General features: G+C 28.6%; 1 protein-coding gene across 2 annotated transcripts in view; it reads left to right on the forward strand.

The window, feature by feature from the left end:
• LOC101240630 (mitochondrial-processing peptidase subunit alpha) overlaps window positions 1–11283 on the forward strand; it is an 85274-nt gene extending 73991 nt beyond the window's left edge. The window contains exons 10-11 of one of the 2 annotated variants that reach the window (XM_065790993.1): window positions 4207–4262; window positions 11000–11283. In XM_065790993.1, coding sequence (XP_065647065.1) covers window positions 4207–4262; window positions 11000–11163 — 220 coding nt within the window. In that variant the 3' untranslated portion in view covers window positions 11164–11283. Of the gene's footprint in view, window positions 1–4206; window positions 4284–10999 lie in introns of both variants that reach the window. The other variant, XM_065790992.1, reaches the window with a different exon arrangement.
• Window positions 11284–22305: the final 11022 nt, after the last annotated feature.

A 22305-nucleotide genomic window follows, 5' to 3' on the forward strand; every position in this document is an offset into this window, starting at 1 on the left:
ACAGCCTTTATGGCAGATACTACTGATACAGGAATTGTTGACACAACCTTAGATCTCAACACAGCTTTTGCTGATGCAAATGAAACTCAACATGCTGCGACAGATGGCATATCATGTACAACAGGCTTCAGCAACCGAAAAGGTTGCCCGTCATGCTTTGCAAAAAAACAATCTCTTCGCCACTCTAGAGAAACTGTTCAATTTCTGAGAGATAAACTAAAAATATGTAAAAATCTAAAATTTACAAATCGTAATTTGACTCAGAAGGAAAACAGAAAATCTGCTTCATTGACAATGTGGAAACAAAAGTATCTTCACGCTAAAGACAACCAGATAGTTTTGAAATCTCTGGATCATAAAGAATACATTAATTCAATAAGGAAGCTGAAGATATCAAACAGTAAGCTAAGAACTCAGTTAAATAACTTATTAGAAAAAAACAGATCTGAAGCAAAAGAAAGAGATAAACACATTAAAAGCATTGAACTTGAGTTCAAAATGGAGTTGGTGAAAGTAAAAAAGGAATGTTGTCAACTCACAGAACAAAACCATTATCTCTTAAGTTTGATATTAGAGCCACAAGACAAAAGTGTGGTTGAAACCATAGTAGGACGAGCATATGGTCCAGCATTGAGGAAATGTGTCTACAGGTCCTTAGTTAGCCAAGTACCTATCACAAATATAAATGATGTTCTAACCCATGTATGTCAGATTTTGACTGGGACAGAACTGTCTTCAGTTCCACACAAATCAAATGTTGCCGGAATGGCTTTTGAGCTAGTAGTGATATCTCTTATTCAGACAGGAGAGGCTCTACATACTTGTGACGTTGCGACTTTGGCATTTGATGCCACTACAGTGGTGGACAAACATCTCAACGAATTCCATGTAAGTGTTTACCCACAAAAGCAGTCACTTACCATTTCTACCATGAGACTACCAGGGGGTAAAGCATTTGATTATGCCACACACATATTAACAGCATTGAAAGAAGTAGCTGATACTTATGCTGATTTTACGCAGATGTCTAGAGTAACAGTTAAAGAAATCTTTTTGTCCAAAATTAAAAGTTGTCTTTCAGATAGGGCACAATATTCTTAAGCTAAAATATTATTTTAGCTTAAGAATATTGTGTACCTTTTTCATTTATTTTTACAATTCATTAAATTTAGATACCCATGTTCCAGATTTGTCATCAAAGAATCACCCAGATGAAACAAAGTTCCAATGATTTGTTGTCAACAGATCTAGATATTTTTGGGCAAAAATCAGTGTTTGACGAGGTGCACAAGTCATTGCTGAAAACAACTGATATAACGCTCCTCAACATAATAATATCAACTCTTCTGAGTTCTATTGAGTGTGTTATTCATAGACAATTGCACAGTTATATATCTGGGCCTCTATCTAACCCTACTGAGAAAATATTGAAGGACACACTATCAGCACCTGCCAACAATATGCATGCAGAACGTGCTCTTGGCATGACAGACTGTCTACTTAGAAAAGCCCCCAATGCCACTATTGGATATCTAGATTCAAAAGTTAAAGCAAAACTGAATCACACTCTTCAGTGGATTGAATCCAAACCAGAAGATATTCAAAGAAACCTAATACAAAGATATTCAAAGAAACCTATAATATATAATAGAGGATCACAGATCTGAAAAGCAGGAGTGCTTGAAAGTAAAGGGATAGACGATAACATTAAAACAAGACGGATTGAAGCATCTCAAAAGGCTAACAAGGCATTAAGGCATTAATGCCTCTGTTGGTAATGAAATGTTTATAAAAGTTGCCCCAAACCAGAAACCTTTTCTTGAAAAAATGTTAAGTAATCAAAGTATGACTAATCATTTGTTTAATCATATATTTTTAAGTATATAATAGGAACTAGAAAATGGACAGGACAAAATTTTTTATGGACGAATACTAACAGAAAGGCAAAAAGACAAGAGAACTGTGTATTTTACATCTTACTGGGGTTTCGACAAGGACTCACCAGAAGATTTTGACATGTTTATTGAGTCAATTATTGCTGACATGATACTTGGCAAACTATTTTTTGAAGTTTAGTTAACTGTTATTATTTATGTAAGAAAAAAATTTTCATGTTCTTTTGCTACTTATAAGTTCAAATTCATCTCTTGAAACTGTTCATTTTAATGTGTTTTTTTTACCTATATGTAATCTTAAAAACTTATGAAATATTCATATTTATTTAAAAAAATCATCAAACGTTTTTTTGTAATTTGCATAATTTATGGATAATAATTTCTTTATTTCATTTCATTTTTCATTGCAACTAGTACAAATAAATTCCTATTTTGAAACTGCTTATTTTGGTATATACTTTTGTTAATGTATTCATAATACTTTCTGAAATATTTACATTTGAAAGAAAATTGCTTCACTTTTTTTTTATTTCTCTATATAAAGTCCATAGGATGTCAAGGCACTTCGGACAAACTAAAAATCTCAATAACTTTTGAACCAATAATGCCAGCATCATAAATTTGGTGTTGTTGGAAAGCATTTTTCATTCTCTTTCATTTTATTACACATTTATTGGTATTGGATTAAATTAACTTTTTTGGTGCAACTACCTATGTTAGTGTGATCCAGTATTTTTATTTTTTCTAAACTTTTAATTTAAAAATTTCAAACCACAAATTCCATTTTCCAGCAAACAGGAGCTATGAGAGAAATGAAGAGTTTCTGTGTTCTGAAGTTTTTCACTGTGACACTTTTCCAATCACAAGCTACAGAGGAACTGATATATTAAATAGCTTTAGTTGACTCACTGAAGTTTTTCACTGTGACAGGTATTTTCCAACCACAGGCTACAGAGGAACTGATATATTAAATAGCTTTAGCAGCAGAAGCAAAAATGATGTAAATATTCAAAAACAGATTAACCTGTTTTTTTAGGGTAACAGGAGAAGTCCGAACCAAGTTTATTGAAGTGGTGGCCATACTACTGCCTGCGAGCAAAAAAATGCCTGCAGAGACTATTTAAATGCCTCTTTAACAATTTGGATATTTATAATAATAACAGTTATAATTTAAATTCTACTGGTGATAAGTGTTGAATTGCGTTATATAGTATATATTATAATAATATTATATATATATAAATATATATATATATAGATATATATATATATATATATATCTATATATATATATATATATATATATATATATATATATATATATATATATATATATATATATATATATATATATATATGTATATATAGATATATATATATATATATGTATGTATATATATATATATATATATATATATGTATGTATATATATATATATATGTATATATATATATGATGATAATGTATGTTGCACTTTCAAGGTAAGAGTCGTTTCTTATAATGTATGTTGCACTTTCAAGGTAAGAGTCGTTTCTTATTGGTTGGAAAAAACAAGTCGTTTCTTATTGGTTGGAAAAAAATCGAAAAGTATTGAAGCGTGAGCGTTTCTTATTGGTTGTAAAAAAATCGAAAAGTCTTGAAGCGTGACCGTTTCTTATTGGTTGGAAAAAAATCGAAAAAAACAAGTTTAAAATGAATTATATATTCGTAAAAAAAGTACATTAAATTAATTTATTTCTTTCTCTGAAGATGAAGATTTTTCTTTTTTTCAATCTTTATATCCATTCGGTCACGCTTCAATACTTTTCGATTTTTTTTCCAACCAATAAGAAACGACTATAACTGCTTTTTTTTCTTTTTTTCAATCTTTATATCCATTCGGTCACGCTTCAATACTTTTCGATTTTTTTTCCAACCAATAAGAAACGTTTTTTTTCCAACCAATAAGAAACTTTTTTTTTCCAACCAATAAGACACGACTCTTACCTTGAATTTGCAAAATACATTATAACAAACGACTCTTACCTTGAAAGTGCAACATACATTATCATCATATATATATATATGTATGTATATATATATATATATATATATATATATATATATATATATATATATATATATATATATGTATGTATATATATATATATATGTATATATATATAGAGAGAGAGAGAGAGATTAACTTGAAAAAACTCTCTCATTGAATAATAAAGAAAGTAATTAAAAATTTATTTTGTTTTTTAAACAAAAGAGTTTTTATTACCTTTATTTTATTTTTTTGTTGAGTTTTTTTTTTTTTTTTAAATAGACAAATCCTTGGTCTTGGATTTCATAAATCTGCACAAGAGTTATTTGAATCAATAGGTATGTTATATGAATCAATAGGTATGTTCAATTTTATATTGAACTTTGGTATTTTATTTTCAGTTACTTTACTTGATTGCATATATCTTTACTTGATTGCATATCAAGGAATTTAACTGAGTTTCTATTACAATCATGTTATGGGAAAAAAAATTTTCTTAGCAACTTATTAGTTAGGAAAAAATCTTAAAAAAGATAAAAACAAATCTTACTCTGAAACGAAATACTAAACATAAGTAATTAAAAAATTAATGAGAAAAAGTGCAATAAAGTTTAAACGCACCTAAAAAATTTTTATCAAAATGTTTTAATACAGGATTGTTTTTGATACATGCTCTTTTGAAAGTTGATAATTCATCTAGCTCCATAAATTTTTGATCAGGTTTAAGTCAGGTAATCATGCTAGCCAAGACATACGTCAAATATTACTTTTAAGGAAATAATCAATAATCAAATAATCAATTTTTTTATAATTCACCTTTGCAAGACCAAGAAGGCCACTACATATGAGGAGGCTACTTGTGGTTATAATGCACTCTCAAATCTCTAACTCCGAAATACGAACCTTGAAGAACAAGGCAGCTGTGCAGAGAAACAAGTTGAGCGCAGTACTACCAGGGGCGTGGTGTGAATTGAACTCGAAACCTCTTGCTTATGAAATGAGCACTCTACCACTATACCACTACCGCATATGTCACGATACCCATACTGGTTTAATTGTTCATTCATATATTTTATGACAGCCAACGTTTGAATATGATATTCATACTCATATGTCAACAGAGCCACCACTTTTTTGAATATGGCTATGTATGTTGCTTTAAATATTTAGCAAATAAATCTGTTGTTTTTTCTGTTAATAATTTCAAAATTTGATTCATCATTAATAAAGAAACCATTGTAATCATAATCTTCATAATCCTAATGTAAACTTTTTTTTGTATTTGGTGATCTTTACTCCATTTTTTTTCGCATTTGGTGATCTTTACTCCATTTTTTTTGTATTTGGTAATCTTTACTCCATTTTTTATCGTGTTTGGTGATCTTTACTCCAAATTTTTTGTATTTTGTGATCTTTATTCCATTTTTTTCGCATTTGGTGATCTTTACTCCTTTTTTTTCATATTTGGTGATCGGTTAATGTCAACAAAGATTTTCTTATAGCATGAAACCAATTTAATTTTTTTATGCAATATAATATTATTTAATGTAATATTTTATTGTAATATAATATTATTGTCATATGATATTTTGTCTGAAAGCGAACTGTTGATTTCTGCACTTTAAGCTGATACTCTTTACTGCTTTTTGGTTGGGTCTGCTTAGCTGTAAAGCATGTTTTTATTGCATGCTGACAGTTTTTTTGGATGTCTAATACAAGGTTTATTATTTACATTACCCATTGATAAGTATTGTTTTATTGATGTACAAATGCTGATTTCAGAAATATTTAAATATCTGTCAATTTGTCAATTGCTCATTTTCATTTTATGCATGCCAATGACTTGCCATTTGGTGGAACAACTCTTTTACCCATAAAAATATGATCTTTTGACAAAGTTGAAAATTGCTGAAGGTTGATTCAAATCGTAGTCACAGCCTTTATTTAAAATAAAATAATAATAAGGATGCAAATAAAAATAAGAATACTTATAGTATAAATAAATGTGCAAATTACATCTCATCATTGGGTTATCATGTATTAAAAGAATAAAACTCATTAAAAAAACAATTGTGTTTAAACATTCTGTACTAGGTGTAACTAAATTTTAAAAACTTCATTCTACTCTATTCAGAAACTAATAAGGATAGAGCATGTTATTTATTTTCATTTTACGTCTTTGAAACCAAGCTTTTAGTATTTTATTCTGTGTATGTATTGTCTCAAATCTAAATATTATTTAACAAGCTTAAGCCTTTACAACAAAGTCTGTAATGCTATTCTTTTGGGAATTAACAAGTATTATTCTCAGAAGTATAGTATAACAATTCATATTGCATGATTTGGGATTATATTAGTTAAGTTTTTATCTACTCTCCATGTAAGGAACAATATTATCATAAAATGTACAATGTACATTGTACATCTTATCATAAAGTGATGGGTTGTAAGAGAGTGTGTGTATGAAAAGGTTTTAAAAAGTATGAAAAAAATTCAACTTTGATTTTTTAAACAATTATAAAATTAAAATAAATTAGATAACAATGCTAATAATCTGGCATGCACCTATTTAAAAAAAAGAGAGGAAACAGCTCTTTTATAATATCAGATAAATGAAAGAGTCACGTTGTGCTATGAATGAGCCATAACCTTTTTTCGAAAACTAACAATTCTTTTAAGAATAATAATCTGTTAACTAAACTTCTGAAAATCAAATTGTTGTTAACAATTAAAAATAACTCTTAATTTCAGTATATTTGAGTAATTTATAACTCTTGATTATATAATTCTTGATTGAGTAAAGGCTAGAGATAGTGTCTCAATAAAAATACTCATCTTGGGCAGATGTTAACTGCATCCAGCTACTATCTAGTAAAAAGGCCTCCTAGGCGACATACAAAGAACAATGCTACCTTAGATATGAGAATTTCAGGGAGATTAGTAAGATAAATTTAAAAAAGTATAGAGCCAAGGATAGGACCTTGAGTAACCCCTAAAGTTACATGAAATGAAAAAAAGTGCTGTCTGTTGAGGGCAACTTTTATACTACTTATATTAAAGATGATATCTGATACGCCGTAAGAAGAGAGCTTATGGAGAAGACCAGCATGTTAAACTTTATCAAAGCCTTTAGAAATGTTAAGAGCGAAAGCATTAACCTTTCCACATCTATCTAATGCACAATATAACCTATCAGTTATTACCATTAACAAATCAGCAGTAGAACGAGAAGATGGAAATCCATATTAGTTATCAGAAAGTGAGTTATTAGATTCAAGACAAGAGATTAGGTGTTTGTTAGTTAAAGACTCAAAAACCTTGCTTATGATAGGAAGAAGACTAATGGGACGGTAGTTAGACAATTCAGATCTCTCTCAAGAAATTTTGAAAATAGGGATAAGAGATGCCATTTCCAGCAGACTGGAAAGCAGGACTCTGATAAGCACTTGTTAAATAGTTTTAAAAGTATAGATGACAGCTCTACATAACACTTCTCCAAGACTATAACATTGTCTGGACTACAAGTTGTAGAAGAGAGCAGGAAATCACTTTAGATGTAGAAGCTAGAGTGATACAAATGTCAAACAATGCAATAACTTCAATGTCATCTCTTGATTCCACTAATCATATCAGGTAGGATATGGTTAGTGGAATCAAAAGATGAGATTGATAAAAAGTTCTTAGCAAACAGTTCAGCTTTGTCTTTAGGTAGGTAACAAAATCTAAACCTGGTGCAAAAGCGCATTGTAGACATAGTTGGACCTGCTCTTGCAGCCAACCTTTAACCATTGTCACATCGTTCTAATGTTGCTTCTCTTTCTCTTTTCTATAAATACTATAATGGGCGCTGCTCTAAAGAAATAGCATCTTTTGTGAAATTTACTAAAATTCATCCTTGTGTTACTTGTCATTCAAATAAGTATTATCCTTTTACTGTGAATGTTTTTATGTGCTCCAAAAAGTCTTATTTGTCAAGTTTTTTTCTCAAACATCAGTTTTTTGGAATTCTCTTCCATCTACTTGTTTTCCTGATTCATTTAGTTTGCAATCTTTTAAGTCGTCTGTTAATAGTTATCTTACTTCATAAACTTCATAAACATTTTTTCTTTCAGTAACTTTTAACTCTAATAGTGGCTGCTTGCAGCCTCGTTAAAAGTAAAGATGTTTAAGAAAAAATTTCAACGATAATAAATTAATAGCTTTAATATTAATTTTATATTAATAATCAACAATAGTATCCTCATGTAAATTAGTCAACGACAAAAACTAAAGAAAAGGATCAGAAACATTTTTGGCAGAAATCAATCGCACCTTTGAAGCTACAAGATCCATGTGCCCACGTTTCACATAAATTTCACTGGTTCCATGGTCTTACCATATTGTCCATAACATACAATACAATGATTTTTACCATGCTCTTCACAAATATCCTGATTTTTTAATTTAATAAATTTTGATAAATGAATTTCATCATTTGAGCTTGCATCATCATGCAACAATATGGTACCACTAGAATCAATGGAGTTTGTTTTTTTGTATTTTTTTTTGTTTTGTTTAAATCTTCTTGAAAACACTTTTTTAACTTTTTTCTGTTTCTTTCTCTTCGTTTTTGTTTTTTTTTGTTTTGTTTTTTCTGGAGTACTTGTGATTATAGCTGAGACTATTTTACGATCCTTAGATTTTAAAAATGCCTTTCATTTTCAAGTTTTGTAGAGTAGCATCATCGAAAAGAACTTGCTCAGGTCTATCAGTTACGTAAGATATCAGAAAATCGTCATCAGAAAGTTATATTGGAATTTAAAGGGTAAATTCATTTGTTATGCTCAAAGCTGCTAAATAACCATCTTAGCAAACTGTGCAACCTGATAATTGCTAACTGTTTTTCAGGATATGAGAGCATCCATTCATTCATAGCTATTCTGTATCTTGTTTTAAGTTGCCCATATACCATTACAGTGTTTGAGCAATTTAAAACAATTTAAAGACTGTAATCTCTGGCTGCAATGTGGTGGAAAAGTTAGAATTTTTACAAAATGGAATATCACACAAAGAATAACGTAGGAGGAATGATTATCTAATATTAATAGAGCAGGATTTCCTTCACTTAGTTTTACATGGCTTACAAAATGTTTCATTGTTTTCACAAAATTATTTTCAGTTATCCAACCTGAAACATGAGCTAAACCAATGCTCTAGAAAGCCCATTGTTTAGCATGTGATCCTTATAGTTTACTTGAAAAATTATCACCCGTGGTATAGTATCCTCTCCAGCATTAATAAAAAAAATTAATAAATAAAGTTTAGAAAAAATTCTTATCTATATTTGGGTGCTGCTCATACTCATTCTCTGTAGTCTTTTTAATCACTTTTGCTATTATCTTGATATTCAAAACAATAATGCTGTTTTATTGATGGAATTGTTGTCAGCATTTACTTTTCTTACAGCCTTTTCTATTGGTGAAGATGTGGGCCTTTGTCGCTTTTTAGCAGTTGATACTTGCAAAGACATTTTTTTTCTCTTAAAGATAAAAAATATTAAACGAAAATGTGAAAAATAGAAATAAAAAAGAACGCATAAAAATAAAAATGAAAATGAAAACATCGAATATATCGTCATCAATGAGATACCTTATACTAATCCAGGGATAATCAGACTTTTTTGGACGCAAACAAAAAAAAGTTAAAAACAATTTTGCAGGCAAAAAATATTTATTTTTACAAATATATAAGTATAACTATTATAATAATTTGTATCAAAAAATTATATGACACTTAGGAGTGGTTAGGTTGGCCGTCTGAAATTAGTTTTTCAATGTCTGCATTGATTTTTTAGGCAGATAGAAGTATCAGATTACTAAGATAGTTGTCAGTCAGAATTGACCTATTTTTGGTTTTATTGTAATTCATTGTAGAAAATGTTTTTCACAAATGTAGGTTGATTCAAATTTTCATTAAATCTGAGTGCCATATCATTGACTTCAGGAAAGTGGTTTTTTGAAACAAATTTCCAGAATGATTTAAGATCTTGAGCAATTGATGATAAACACAGTTCTTAAAATTTGTTTTTAATCTTAAGTGACTTTGAATGTCTGTGATTATCAATTGCAATTTTAGTGTATAAACGCAAATATTATCTAATATAGTGAATTTGTTGATAAAGAGCAAAATATTCTTAGTTTCAGCTTTAAAATCTGCAAAGCCAGTTTTATATGATTGTAAAAGTTTCAAAATGACAGCTTTGTACTTTAAAAACACAACAATGGTAATCTCATTTTCAAATATAATAATTTTCAAATGATGGAAATAGTTGAAGATTTTTCTGTGATTAACAAATAATTTTAACATGACCTTAAAAACATTAATTTGTTAAAATAATGTTGGAAATAGGATGTTTTTACTTTGCAAGTTTATGTTCAAGATATTTAGGTAATTTGTTATACCAACTAAAAATGCAAGGTCACATAACAAGTTTTTTTTTTAAGAAAGTCACATTCTAATGAGCATTCGTTTTTTGCTTCCAAAAATTGTAACACTTCATTTTTTAATTCATAAAACCTGGTCAACATTTTGCTTAAAAATAAATGAGTAAACGTAAAAATAGCTTTTTATCTTTAAAATTTTTAGTGCAACCTTACGACGCCTTTTATTTTAGTAAAACTGTAAATTTTTGGTGAGTGGCTGTTGCAATACAAAGAGTAAAATACAATTATAGTCGGATACCGGTATGTTAGAAATAATCGCATCGACTCTTTCAAAGTCTGGTTGTTTCGTACACACTCTCCCCTTTATTTTATATTTATTTTCAAATTTTTTTTAGATAAACGGTTACCTAAAAAGAAAACATCTGACCAGATACGAACAACATTTATTAAATAAATCCCTAAAAACGTTTATATTATCATTCCATAAACATTAAAAAAATATTTTACTTAACAAATGTCCATGCATCTAGTTAGGTTGATGCTTAATCTTTAATATAAGAAAATTTTTATCTTTCTAGATATTTTAACAATGTTTACAAAAGTAGCAATTATCATTACCTTTTCACTTTGAGTTTTTTTAATTTATATTTTAGAAGCGGTAACATCTGATGATTTGAGAAGAATATCCGAAAAGATGTTATCTTCAAAACCTTCAGTTGCGGCTATTGGTAATTTAGAAAACTTTCCTTCTTACGAAGAAATACAAAAACTTCTTATTAAAAAATCGTTTACTTCTAAATTCTTTGCGAGGAGTTAGTTTTAAAGATGTTTTCACGCCGTTTACGCTTACGTAAAGACCAAATCTGATCAAGTTCATAAAAGGAAAAAACAGTTTCAATAGAAGTATAAAAAATAAAATATTTAAGGATAAACTCAACAGAGGTTTTTATTATTAGCGCTGCTAACCCTATCAATTAATAAAAAATATTTAGCATTAATTCACAATAACATGATTTTAACTAGATTTTTAGGCGGGTTTTTTTAATATAGCGGGCTCGTTTATACTTAATTTTTCTATCGCTCAGTGCGTTTAAACCTTTACCCGGTAGCTGGGGGAAAAAAAACTAAAAAAAACAACATGTTGGTAAAACCCTTAATAACGAATGTTTCAAAATCACTGCTTTTGCTTTTCATTTTCTTTTGTTGAATAAACTTATATGCCCCTGGGCCAAGAAACCACTTGTTATAAATCTGTTTTAAAGTCGTTTTTTAAGCTTCACAAAGGCCCTCGAATATCAGGTAAACAAAATTTTCAATTTTATCCATAAAAAAGTGTCATCGAGAATGTCATTTTAAGATATAATGCAATATAAATTAAACATAATCAAAAATATATCAAGTATTTTTTTAAAAAAAAGTTGTTATTTTATCAAATATCAATGTTGTTTTTTAATATTTTATACATGGTTTTTTCAGTATATATATTTTTATATATATATATGTATATATATGTGTGTGTATATATATATATATATATATATATATATATATATATATATACAGTATCGGACAAAACGAATGCAACCAAATAATGCTAATTTAGTTTCTTTATATAAAAGTGCTGCATTTTTTCAATTTAGAGAAATAACTATGTAACTGTTTAGAGACAAAGTTCTTCAAGTTTTATTCATCACAAAGTTTATTATTTGTACACGAAAATTAATAAATTAATCAAAAGTATTAAAAAAAGTTGATTTCCTTCTGGACAAAACCAGTGCAACTCGACAAAATGTTGACCAAGCTGTATTTCGCTATCAATATTTCGTGGCGAATCCTTTGTTGTCGATCACAGCCTTGCATCTTCGAGACATAGATTCGATCATGTGATCAATGAAACTTTGTGGAATCGCTGCCCAGGCCTTTTGGATTTGTTCAAACAGTTGATTCTTATTACGAACACCTTCACGATTAATTCTGCGGTTGACGATCTCCCACAGGTTCTCGATAGGGCTGAGATCCGGAGATTGAGGCGGCCAATCCATCACCGATAAATGGTTGTCTTGAAACCACTGCTTGACTACTTTTGCAATGTGTTTCGGATCGTTGTCTTGCTGAAAAACCCATTTTATTGGCATATTCCATTCAGCATGAGGTAACATAACATCTTTCAGGATATTTTTATACATGAAACGGTCCATTATTTCATCGTTTCGATGTATTGGACCTAGACCGTTGGCAGAAAAACACCCCCAGACCATTACATTGTCTCCACCATGCTTCACGGTCTTATGGCAGTAACGTAAATCGAGGCGTTTTCCGGTCGACGTACACGGCAAAGGCGGTTTCTTTGCAGGGCGTCGAGAAAACAATCCGACTTTAACAGCACGTCGTCTGATTGTTCGGTCCGATACAGGCAGCTCTAATTGCTTTTGTATCTCGACTGATGATATCCCGGGATCCTTCTTGACGGATCTGACGATCATAGAATCCTCTCTAGAAGTGGTTGAACGCGGTCTTCCACCTTTGTTATCTGCTGCCAACTTCCCCGTGGAACGATATTCGGAAAATGGTCTTGATACGGTCCATTTTTTCACGCGATATTTATCACAAATACTTTTTTGTGACATTCCACTTACGTAATCGCCAATAAATTTCTTTCTTAGTTCCAATCCAAGACTGTCGGGAGCCATTTTTGCACTTGAAGTCATAAAAATAATAAAAATAAATAATCACGCTTCTCAAGGCTTACCGTGTTACATTTACCTTGTGATGATACAATAATGTTCTGTGGAACACAACGTCTTGGTTGGATGTGGACTGTATTGATGTAATGTTAAACTTGTTGTATTTCACTTCTTGTATTGATGTTCTTCAATAAAACACTTTGATAAAACTCACTTCGATAAACTGTCTTGCTTCTGCATGCTTCTGGAAACTTCTAGATACTTCCTTTAATTATTAAAAAACTTCCGTGACGTTGACACGGACCAGACTTAAGAAAATGAAACAAACCAAAAAAGTTGCACTTGTTTTGTCCGCTGCAAAGTGGCACTTGTCAACAAAATTCTGTCTGTGTGCTGTCACCTGTCAGCTGATTGCTCATGTCATGGCATGCTATGACTCCAGACTCCTGAACTGTTTGCTGTGGTAGTATAGTTCGTTTCGTTTTTAAGACATGTAAAATTAGGAACACTTTTTAGCATTGTTCGATGTTGGTTGCAAATGTTTTGTCCAATACTGTATTTATATATATATATAAGTTTAAAGTGACCAATTTCAAGTTACTATTAAATTTTAACAGTAGTAGAAAGTAAAAAAGAAAAACTTTGGAATAAGATGCCTTTTAAATCTTTACCTTCTAAAAAAAAATAATCTAAAATAAAGAAATAAAATATTTACAATTTTTCGAAAAAATCGCCCATTTTCAATTGCTTTTTTGCCTCTAAAGAATGTTTATCAAACATCTTTGATACTAGGTTTAGCGATTGTCGGATTTCGACGCCGTTATTTTCAAAAAGAGACCAACATTCAATTAACTCTATTGTACTTGCAACCTCTGATAATTTTGGCTTTATGGAAGGCAAATTGTTCGAATCTATCACCTCATCTACCTCAGCACAATCGTTTATTAAAATAGAATCCAGAATTTCTCGATCTGTGAGAGCGATTGCTTTGCTTGTTCAAATGTTAAAATCTATGTTTACGTAATTTTCAACAGTAAAATCTTTCTCTACTAAGTCACGTGATCTAATCTCTTCGACGTTTACTTGAAGCAATTTAAAAGGATCTTCTTCACCATTTATACTTGCAACCGGAATTTCCTTTGAGATGCCTGCCTTTCTAAAACAATTTATTACAGTGTTAGTCGATACAGCATCCCATGACCTGACCAACATGCTCATAGCTTCATGTTGATATTTGGGGTCGTTTAACCAGCATCGATTTTTTTTATCTGACGCCTCACAACATTTGTGCGATAAAAAGTCTTCAATGCCCTTTTACTCTCTAGTCCATTGGTTGCGTTTTGGAGGTTGTGTTTGGTGGTAAAAATACTAATTCAATTGCTTTGAGATCTGAAGATCTGTTGAAACATAATGTTGAAACATTAGGATGAGCTGGGCAGTTATCTATGATTAGTGCAACTTTTCTACCCTCAGCATTAAACTTTGCGTCAAGTCTCCTTACGTAATTAGTAAAGAATTTAGAGTCCATCCAGAAATTATTTTGGGACTTGTACTGACAAGGTAGGCTTTTGACACCTTTAAAACATCGTGGTTTTTCTGTTTAGTAACTTTTATGTTATACATAACGTTAACGTTATGTATATATATATAAATTAAATTATATATATATATATATATATATATATATATATATATATATATACATATATATATATATATATATATATATATATATATATATATATATATATATATATATATATATATATATATATATATATATATATATATATATTAAATTATATATATGTATATATATATATATATACATACATTTACTAATATATTATATATATATATTAAATTATATATATGTATATATATATATATATATATATATATATATATATATATATATATATATATATTAAATTATATATATGTATATATATATATATATACATACATTTACTAATATATTATATATATATATTAAATTATATATATGTATATATATATATATATATATATATATATATATATATATATATATATATATATATATATATATTATATATATATATTAAATTATATATATGTATATATATATATATTATATATATATATATATATATATATATATATATATATATATATATATATATATATACATGTATATATATGTATATATATATGTATATATATATTATATATATATATATATATATATATGTATATATATATGTATATATATGTATATATACATATGTATATATATGTATGTATATATATATATATATATATGTATATATATATATATATATGTATATATATATAAATTAAATTATATATATATATATATATATATATATATATATATATATATATATATATATATATATATATTATATTATAATATATATAAACATATATATCTTGCATATGTTATGTAATATATCACTTTATAACATTAATTATAAAATGAACCCGCTTATCGAAAATAATAATTGTCGTCTTTTTCTAATTAATTTTTTAATGCAAAAAGGTTTCACATAAAAAAGTTTTATAAAAAATTTTTTTTGACAAAAAACGGGTCAATCAGAACGTTACAAAGATGAGCTATAACCCAGAATATTGTACGTATCAACGATATTATGGGTTAAAACCCATCTTTTTTACGTTCTGTTGGCAATAATTATTATTGTCAATTTTCTAAAGCAAATTATGATTCGCTTATTAATAACTTAAGTTGTTAATAAGCAAATAATAGTTTGTTTATAAATTAAATAAGCAAATTATAATTTGCTTATTAACAACTTTAGTTGTTTCCCAGTGGGAAACGGTAGTGAGTTTTTCCCTCCCCCTCCCTATAGAAATAAATTTCCTAATAAGTGTCATTTAATTTGACATTTTGACAAAATTGACAATTTGACAAAATTTTTCTCATTTTATTTTTAAAGGTCATCGATATAAAAGATGTCTTTTCTACGTCTTGAGAAAGACGTATAACCGATTGACGTTTGTTCGACGTTTTTCCTTGACGTTTGTTCGTCTTTTTAAAAGACGTCTTTTTAAAAGACGCCTTTTCTACGTCTTTATTTAAGCTAATTTAAAAAAGAACTAACAAGACATAAAAATGATGTCTTTCATTCGTCTAGCTTTTTTCCCACTGGGGTATCTGCTGAGGAAATTAGTAGATTACCATCTACTTTATGTCTCTCTTTGAAACAAACTCACAAAGCAGCTACTTTTCAGAACTTGAAGTGGTCGCAAATCAGTTTAATCAGGTTTGGTTGCAAAATTAAGCAAAAAAGACAAAGCACATGATTTATTTTACAATTCTACAATAATAAACTTTGATGTTTCCAATGGTGAAGAATAAAGTGGTAAAGCTCAGCGCTCAGTTAATTTTTGTAATGACATTTTTGGTTTGATTGAACACATTCTCCCAGCCGGCACAAACACGTCTTTTAGATGTTTTTTTTACATCTAAAATGTTAATACTTTAAGATGTCTAAATTTAGATAAATGTAAGACATCTATTAGTAGTCATCTTTTAGACGGCTTGAGACAGTTATTATTCGTCGTCTCAAAGATAAATACAATTAGATGTCTTATAGTTATCTGAATTTAGACGACTAGCTAGCTATATAGCAATTTTCAAGCGATTTTTTTTTCTTGCTTTACTTTTTCCTAATTTCTTTAACATCTTTTAAAAATACGATTTTTGGTGTTGAGTTTATTATAATTATGAGAATAATTGAACTTTAAACATTGCGATTTTGTAACGATGTGTCGCTGGCTACAAATATTATAGCTTTGTAGCTAGCTTCAAAATATCACAATTCTATAGCTGTTTGATAGCTAAAGTTTTTTAGATGACGATTTTATTACGATAGACGTTAGCTACAATAGCCAGTGGATCTTTAGCTTATTAAGCTAGCTGTCTTCGTAGCCAAATCGCTGTCTTTATCTTTACAAATATCAATAACTTTTCGCAAACTTCAAAAAGCTAGCGATCCTCGTGGACAAATCGCTGTCTTTATCGTTACAATTATAGCTAGCTATTCGCTAGCCGATTTCCCACCCGGTAGTTTTCCACCGGGTAGTTTTCTATTTTGAAATTATCTCTGGGTAACTAATGTTTAAGATGACATTGTATTGTTCTTTGTAAATGAGTCTGATTTGGGTTATTAATGAAAATTTAAATAGAAAATTTTAAAATTTAAATAGTAAAAAATAATCATTTTTCTGAACAATACAACAGCCGAGAAATATAGTTTTTTCCACGATTTTGATAGAAACGCTAAAATGACTATAACTTTCTCGGACGTCGCAAAACATTTTTCAAAATTTTTTAAAATCATGTCCATGCATATATCTAAGAGCTTATACAAAAAATTTCAGAGGATACTTTTGTTCACGTTATTGATAATTCCATGTCAACGTAATTTACAAATGATGAAGCTACAAGTAATAATAGTTTTAGTGTCAGATGGAGTCGCTTATAAATACAATGTTAGTGTAAAGTAGTGTTCGGCACAAATTCAAATAGTCTGATCAAATATGCGTCAAATGTTTGAAATGGCCAAATTCAAATCTTCCTATTTTGAATTTAGATCAAATTCAAATCTTTCCAAGATTTGATGTATATTTGAACGTTATTTAACTTATTTCATTTATTAATTTTAGTTATCTGAATCTATAAATTTTATTCATATTGCAGCATTTGTTACTATTTCTCACACATTACAGCTTCTTTTATTCTTTTTAATCCAACCAAGACTTCAAGCACTGGCAAGCTTGAATGGTATCTGCAGAGAGAAGATTTCTTTTGTCAGTAATAAGATTTTTTCCTAATGAGAAGAGCCTTTCTGATGATACAGATGTAGCAGGAATGGCCAGGTAATCTCTGGCCATTCTGGATAGGTTTGGATATTTGTCAGATCGAGATTTCCACCAAAGTAATATGTTGCTATTATTGCCGCCATCTATCTTACTTGTATCATTACAATAGTTTTCAAACTCATTACATGGGTTTGATGAAACACGCGATTTGAACGGGGTATATTTTGAAACGTTTTGAATGCTTGTAGCAGTTGTACCATTGCTTGGGGCATAATTGATTTGATATTCACAATTGACTGTGTCCATAATCTTTGTATACGACTCGCTGTTTGCGCCCTTATCATTTTTGTAATATTCAATACCAAATCTTGGGTCCAGGACAGTGCAGATAGTAAAGCAGTCACTAGTCAAATTATAATATTTTGAAATTTTTGCGAGCGCTGCAACTGTAGAGCGGTGTAGATTATCTTCAGGGTTGGTTTTTGTGGTCATCCATTCAGTAATGTGATCCAAAAGAATATTGAAGAGAGGAACCACCAAAGACAATGTGGAATATGAATCACCACTAATGAGCTGGGTAAATTCCTTGAATGGTTCAAGATACAAAACAATTGTTTCAAACCTGTTCCAAACATCTGCTGAAATTGATAGACAACAGTCTGGATTGTTTGCAGTTGAGTCAAAATCGCAAAAATACGCAATGAAACCAACTTTTAATTCCATTGCTCGTTTAAGCATATCAGCTGTTGAGTTCCATCTTGTAGGGACATCAAGTATTGGTTTTAAGGTGCAATTTGATTGCTGGAAACCTTTGAACCTAGAATATGATTGAGGACTGGATCGGATTTTTTTAATTCCTGTTCTAAGTTTTACAAGATCATCTTTCAAAACATCCAAACCTGCTTGCGCGCCCAAATTCAGCACATGAGCAAAACACCGGATATGCTCAAAGGTGGTTTTAATTTCGTACTTGGAATTTAAAATATCCATAAATGAATTATTATTGGAAGCATTATCTAAGGTAATGCCCATTCCTTTGCTTGTAAGACCGAATTCAATCAAAACTGACAAGAATGCATTAAATAAATTTGAACCTGAATGGGAATCAGGCAAGGATTTGAAATCAAGAGTTTTGGCATGTAGGTTCCAGTCTTTGTCAATGTAATGAGCCGTTATGCCCATAAAAGCAATGTTGTTGGGTGATGTCCAGCAGTCAGTGGTGAATGAAACCTTTGAGTCAAGATTCAAAAAAAGGGTCTTTAGCAATTGTTTTTTGGTGTTGTAAGTGTCCATTATCTGGCGTTTTAATTGGCGCGCACTCATGATTGACAAATTTGGTTTCAGTAGAGTGAGTAGTTTACGAAAGTGGCTGGACTCTACCTCATTAAATGATTGATCATTCTTGACAATCCAGCTAACTAAGTATTCATTGAATAGATCTGGAGAATAAACGATTGGTGTCATTATCATGTCATCTAAACGTCGTTGCTTTGGTTCTCTGTCCCCAAGTAATTTGCTTTTGTGTTGAGAATTTAAATGGTTCATTATATTTGTTGTCCCACCTTTATTGTAAGCATACTTGTTCTTGTGCTTTGGACAATGCTGGCATATGGCCTTGGTTTTGTCATGCTCATCAACTGTGAAATGATCCCATACAATTGATTGTGAACGTTTGGTGGTTTTTGTAACAGAAAAAGATTCGGGTTCTGGATTATCCGACATAATTAGGAATGTAATATATATTTCTGAAATAGATACATTTCAAGGTTGTTTACAAATAGTAAATATACTAATATTAAGTAAACACCTAATGAAAATGATTAAAATAATAATGGTTTAAATAATAAAAATAATATTAATAATAATGATAACAATAATAATAATTATATATAAGTCACTTGTCTTTATAAATACAATAGCTACATAAACAAAGTTAGACAGTTACAAACAGTTAAAACTGATAAAACGTAAAAGTAAACAATGACATATAGCAACTATTATAATGAAAAACAAGGAAAAATAATTAATGAAAATAAGAATAACGAATATTAAAATAAATTTGAATTTGAATACACGACGGAAAATACAAACAATAGACAAACATACAAGACAATATACAAAAACGCACAGAAAATTAATAAAATTAAAAAAAAAAATTCTTTGCTTTCAAGCAAGCCATTATTATATTTTTTTATTATTTTCTTTTTTCGAATGATTGTTTCTTTCAATGAATGTTTTTCGATTCGTTATTGTTTTACTTTTTCCATTTTTATTGTGGTTAAATTGTATTTGCAATTTTTTCTTTTGATTTTTACATATATTTTTTTCTACGTTTTTTCTTTTAATCTTGTACTTTGTTTACATTTCTTTTTTTTTTTTCTTTCTCTATGCTCTTTACTTTCTCTTTAATATTAACAAACTTTAATTAAAAACTCTTTTTTTTTTTTTTTTTTTTCCGTTATTGAAAGGCGACCGCCATTCCGGAAACCCCCCGGAAAGACCCCGGAATAAAGTAATATATATGTTTGCGGGCCTGTAAAATTTGGCGTTTTTTTTTCAAACGCAAAAATTGAGAACAAAGTGAATATTTGAAAATCAAATCCAAATCCTCCAGATATTTGTCAAATCAAATTCAAATCTATCCCCTCAAAGAACAGTTCAAATTCAAATCTTTAAAGGTTTGACGTATATTTGATTTTGCCGAACACTAGTGTAAAGGATAATTTTGAAAAGGTTTTGGGTTAAGAAGATATATTTAATGAATTATGTCACACGCATGTAACTGAAAACCCTATTGGTATTATATATGACATTTATAATGGAGAAATTTACAAAGGACGTTCTTTTTTTACAAAACACCCTTCAGCTACTCGTATCCATTTATTTATTGTTGAATTTGAAACTGTTAAGCCTTTTTGTTTTCCTTTTTTAGTTTCTAAAAAAGGAAAATAAAAACTTTGTAGTGTATGTTATACTGTTGGAAATTTGCATCTTCGCTATTGCTCAATAACATCTCAAATACACCTTGCCTTTTTCAGATCTAAAATACCGTAGTTTTTTTCTTTTCATGATGTATTAAAGCCACTCTTTGATGAATTAATATCCCTAATGAGTTCTTATGTGACTGTTATTCAGGGAGAAACTGAACACAGTCTTCATGTTTGTATTGCCTCAGTATCTGTAGACAATTTAGGGGCCCACTATCTTGCTGGTTTTAGGTGCTGTTTCAGTTTAGGTAGAATTTGTTAATTTTTAAATAACTGATTATAAAACCATATCTTTAAGATACCTAGAAGATTCTTGTTCATTAAGAACTGTGTAATTTTAACACTTGTACATTTGTAAGCAGTTAAAAATTATTCTGCAAATAAAGCAATATTGAAATAAATAAACCATACAGCTAAGATAAATTGCCTTACTTTAATGCTATTGAATACTTTCCACCAGATTTACATCATGATATTGTAGAGGGAACTTTTCTTCTGAAATTGACAATTAATAGATGTCTTACATTTGTCTAAAAAATGATTGAACATAAGATCATAAATTTAATCCAGTTAAACTATGAAATAAAATCATTTTCATATGGATTTCATGATTCAGTATATATATATATATATATATATATATATATATATATATATATATATATATATATATATATATATATATATATATATATATATATTTTATATATATATATATATTTTATATATATATATATATTTTATATATATACTGAAATTATAAGTATATATATATATATGTATATATATATACTTATAATTTCGGTATATATATATATATATATTTTATATATATACTGAAATTATAAGTATATATATATATGTATATATATACTTATAATTTCAGTATATATATATATATATATATATATATATATATATATATATATATATATATATATATATATATATATATATATATATATATTATATATATATATATATATATATATATTTTATATATATACTAAAATTATAAGTATATATATATATATGTATATATATACTTATAATTTCAGTATATATATATATATATATATATATATATATATATAATATATATATATATATATATATATACATATATATATATGTATATATATATATATACTTATAATTTCAGTGAAATACCCTATAAACTACTTATCAACCAATTATTTTTTAAGAATATCTTATCTAAAAACAGACATTTAAAATAATATACCTTCAAGAATATCGTAAAGAATTCTAATATCCTTTACTTTCTATCCAAAATTATCAAATTGCGCGCTCTTGCATATTTTAAATTGTCTATTTGTCTGGAGTCATTCGCAAGTTACCATACCTCTCTCAATCTGTATTTTCTTTACTTCAATAAAAAGTTCTCGTTATTATCTTCCATCTTTTAGTAACTTTTAATTA

Source organism: Hydra vulgaris, chromosome 02, assembly GCF_038396675.1.
Source record: "Hydra vulgaris chromosome 02, alternate assembly HydraT2T_AEP".
Lineage (NCBI taxonomy): Eukaryota > Metazoa > Cnidaria > Hydrozoa > Anthoathecata > Hydridae > Hydra > Hydra vulgaris.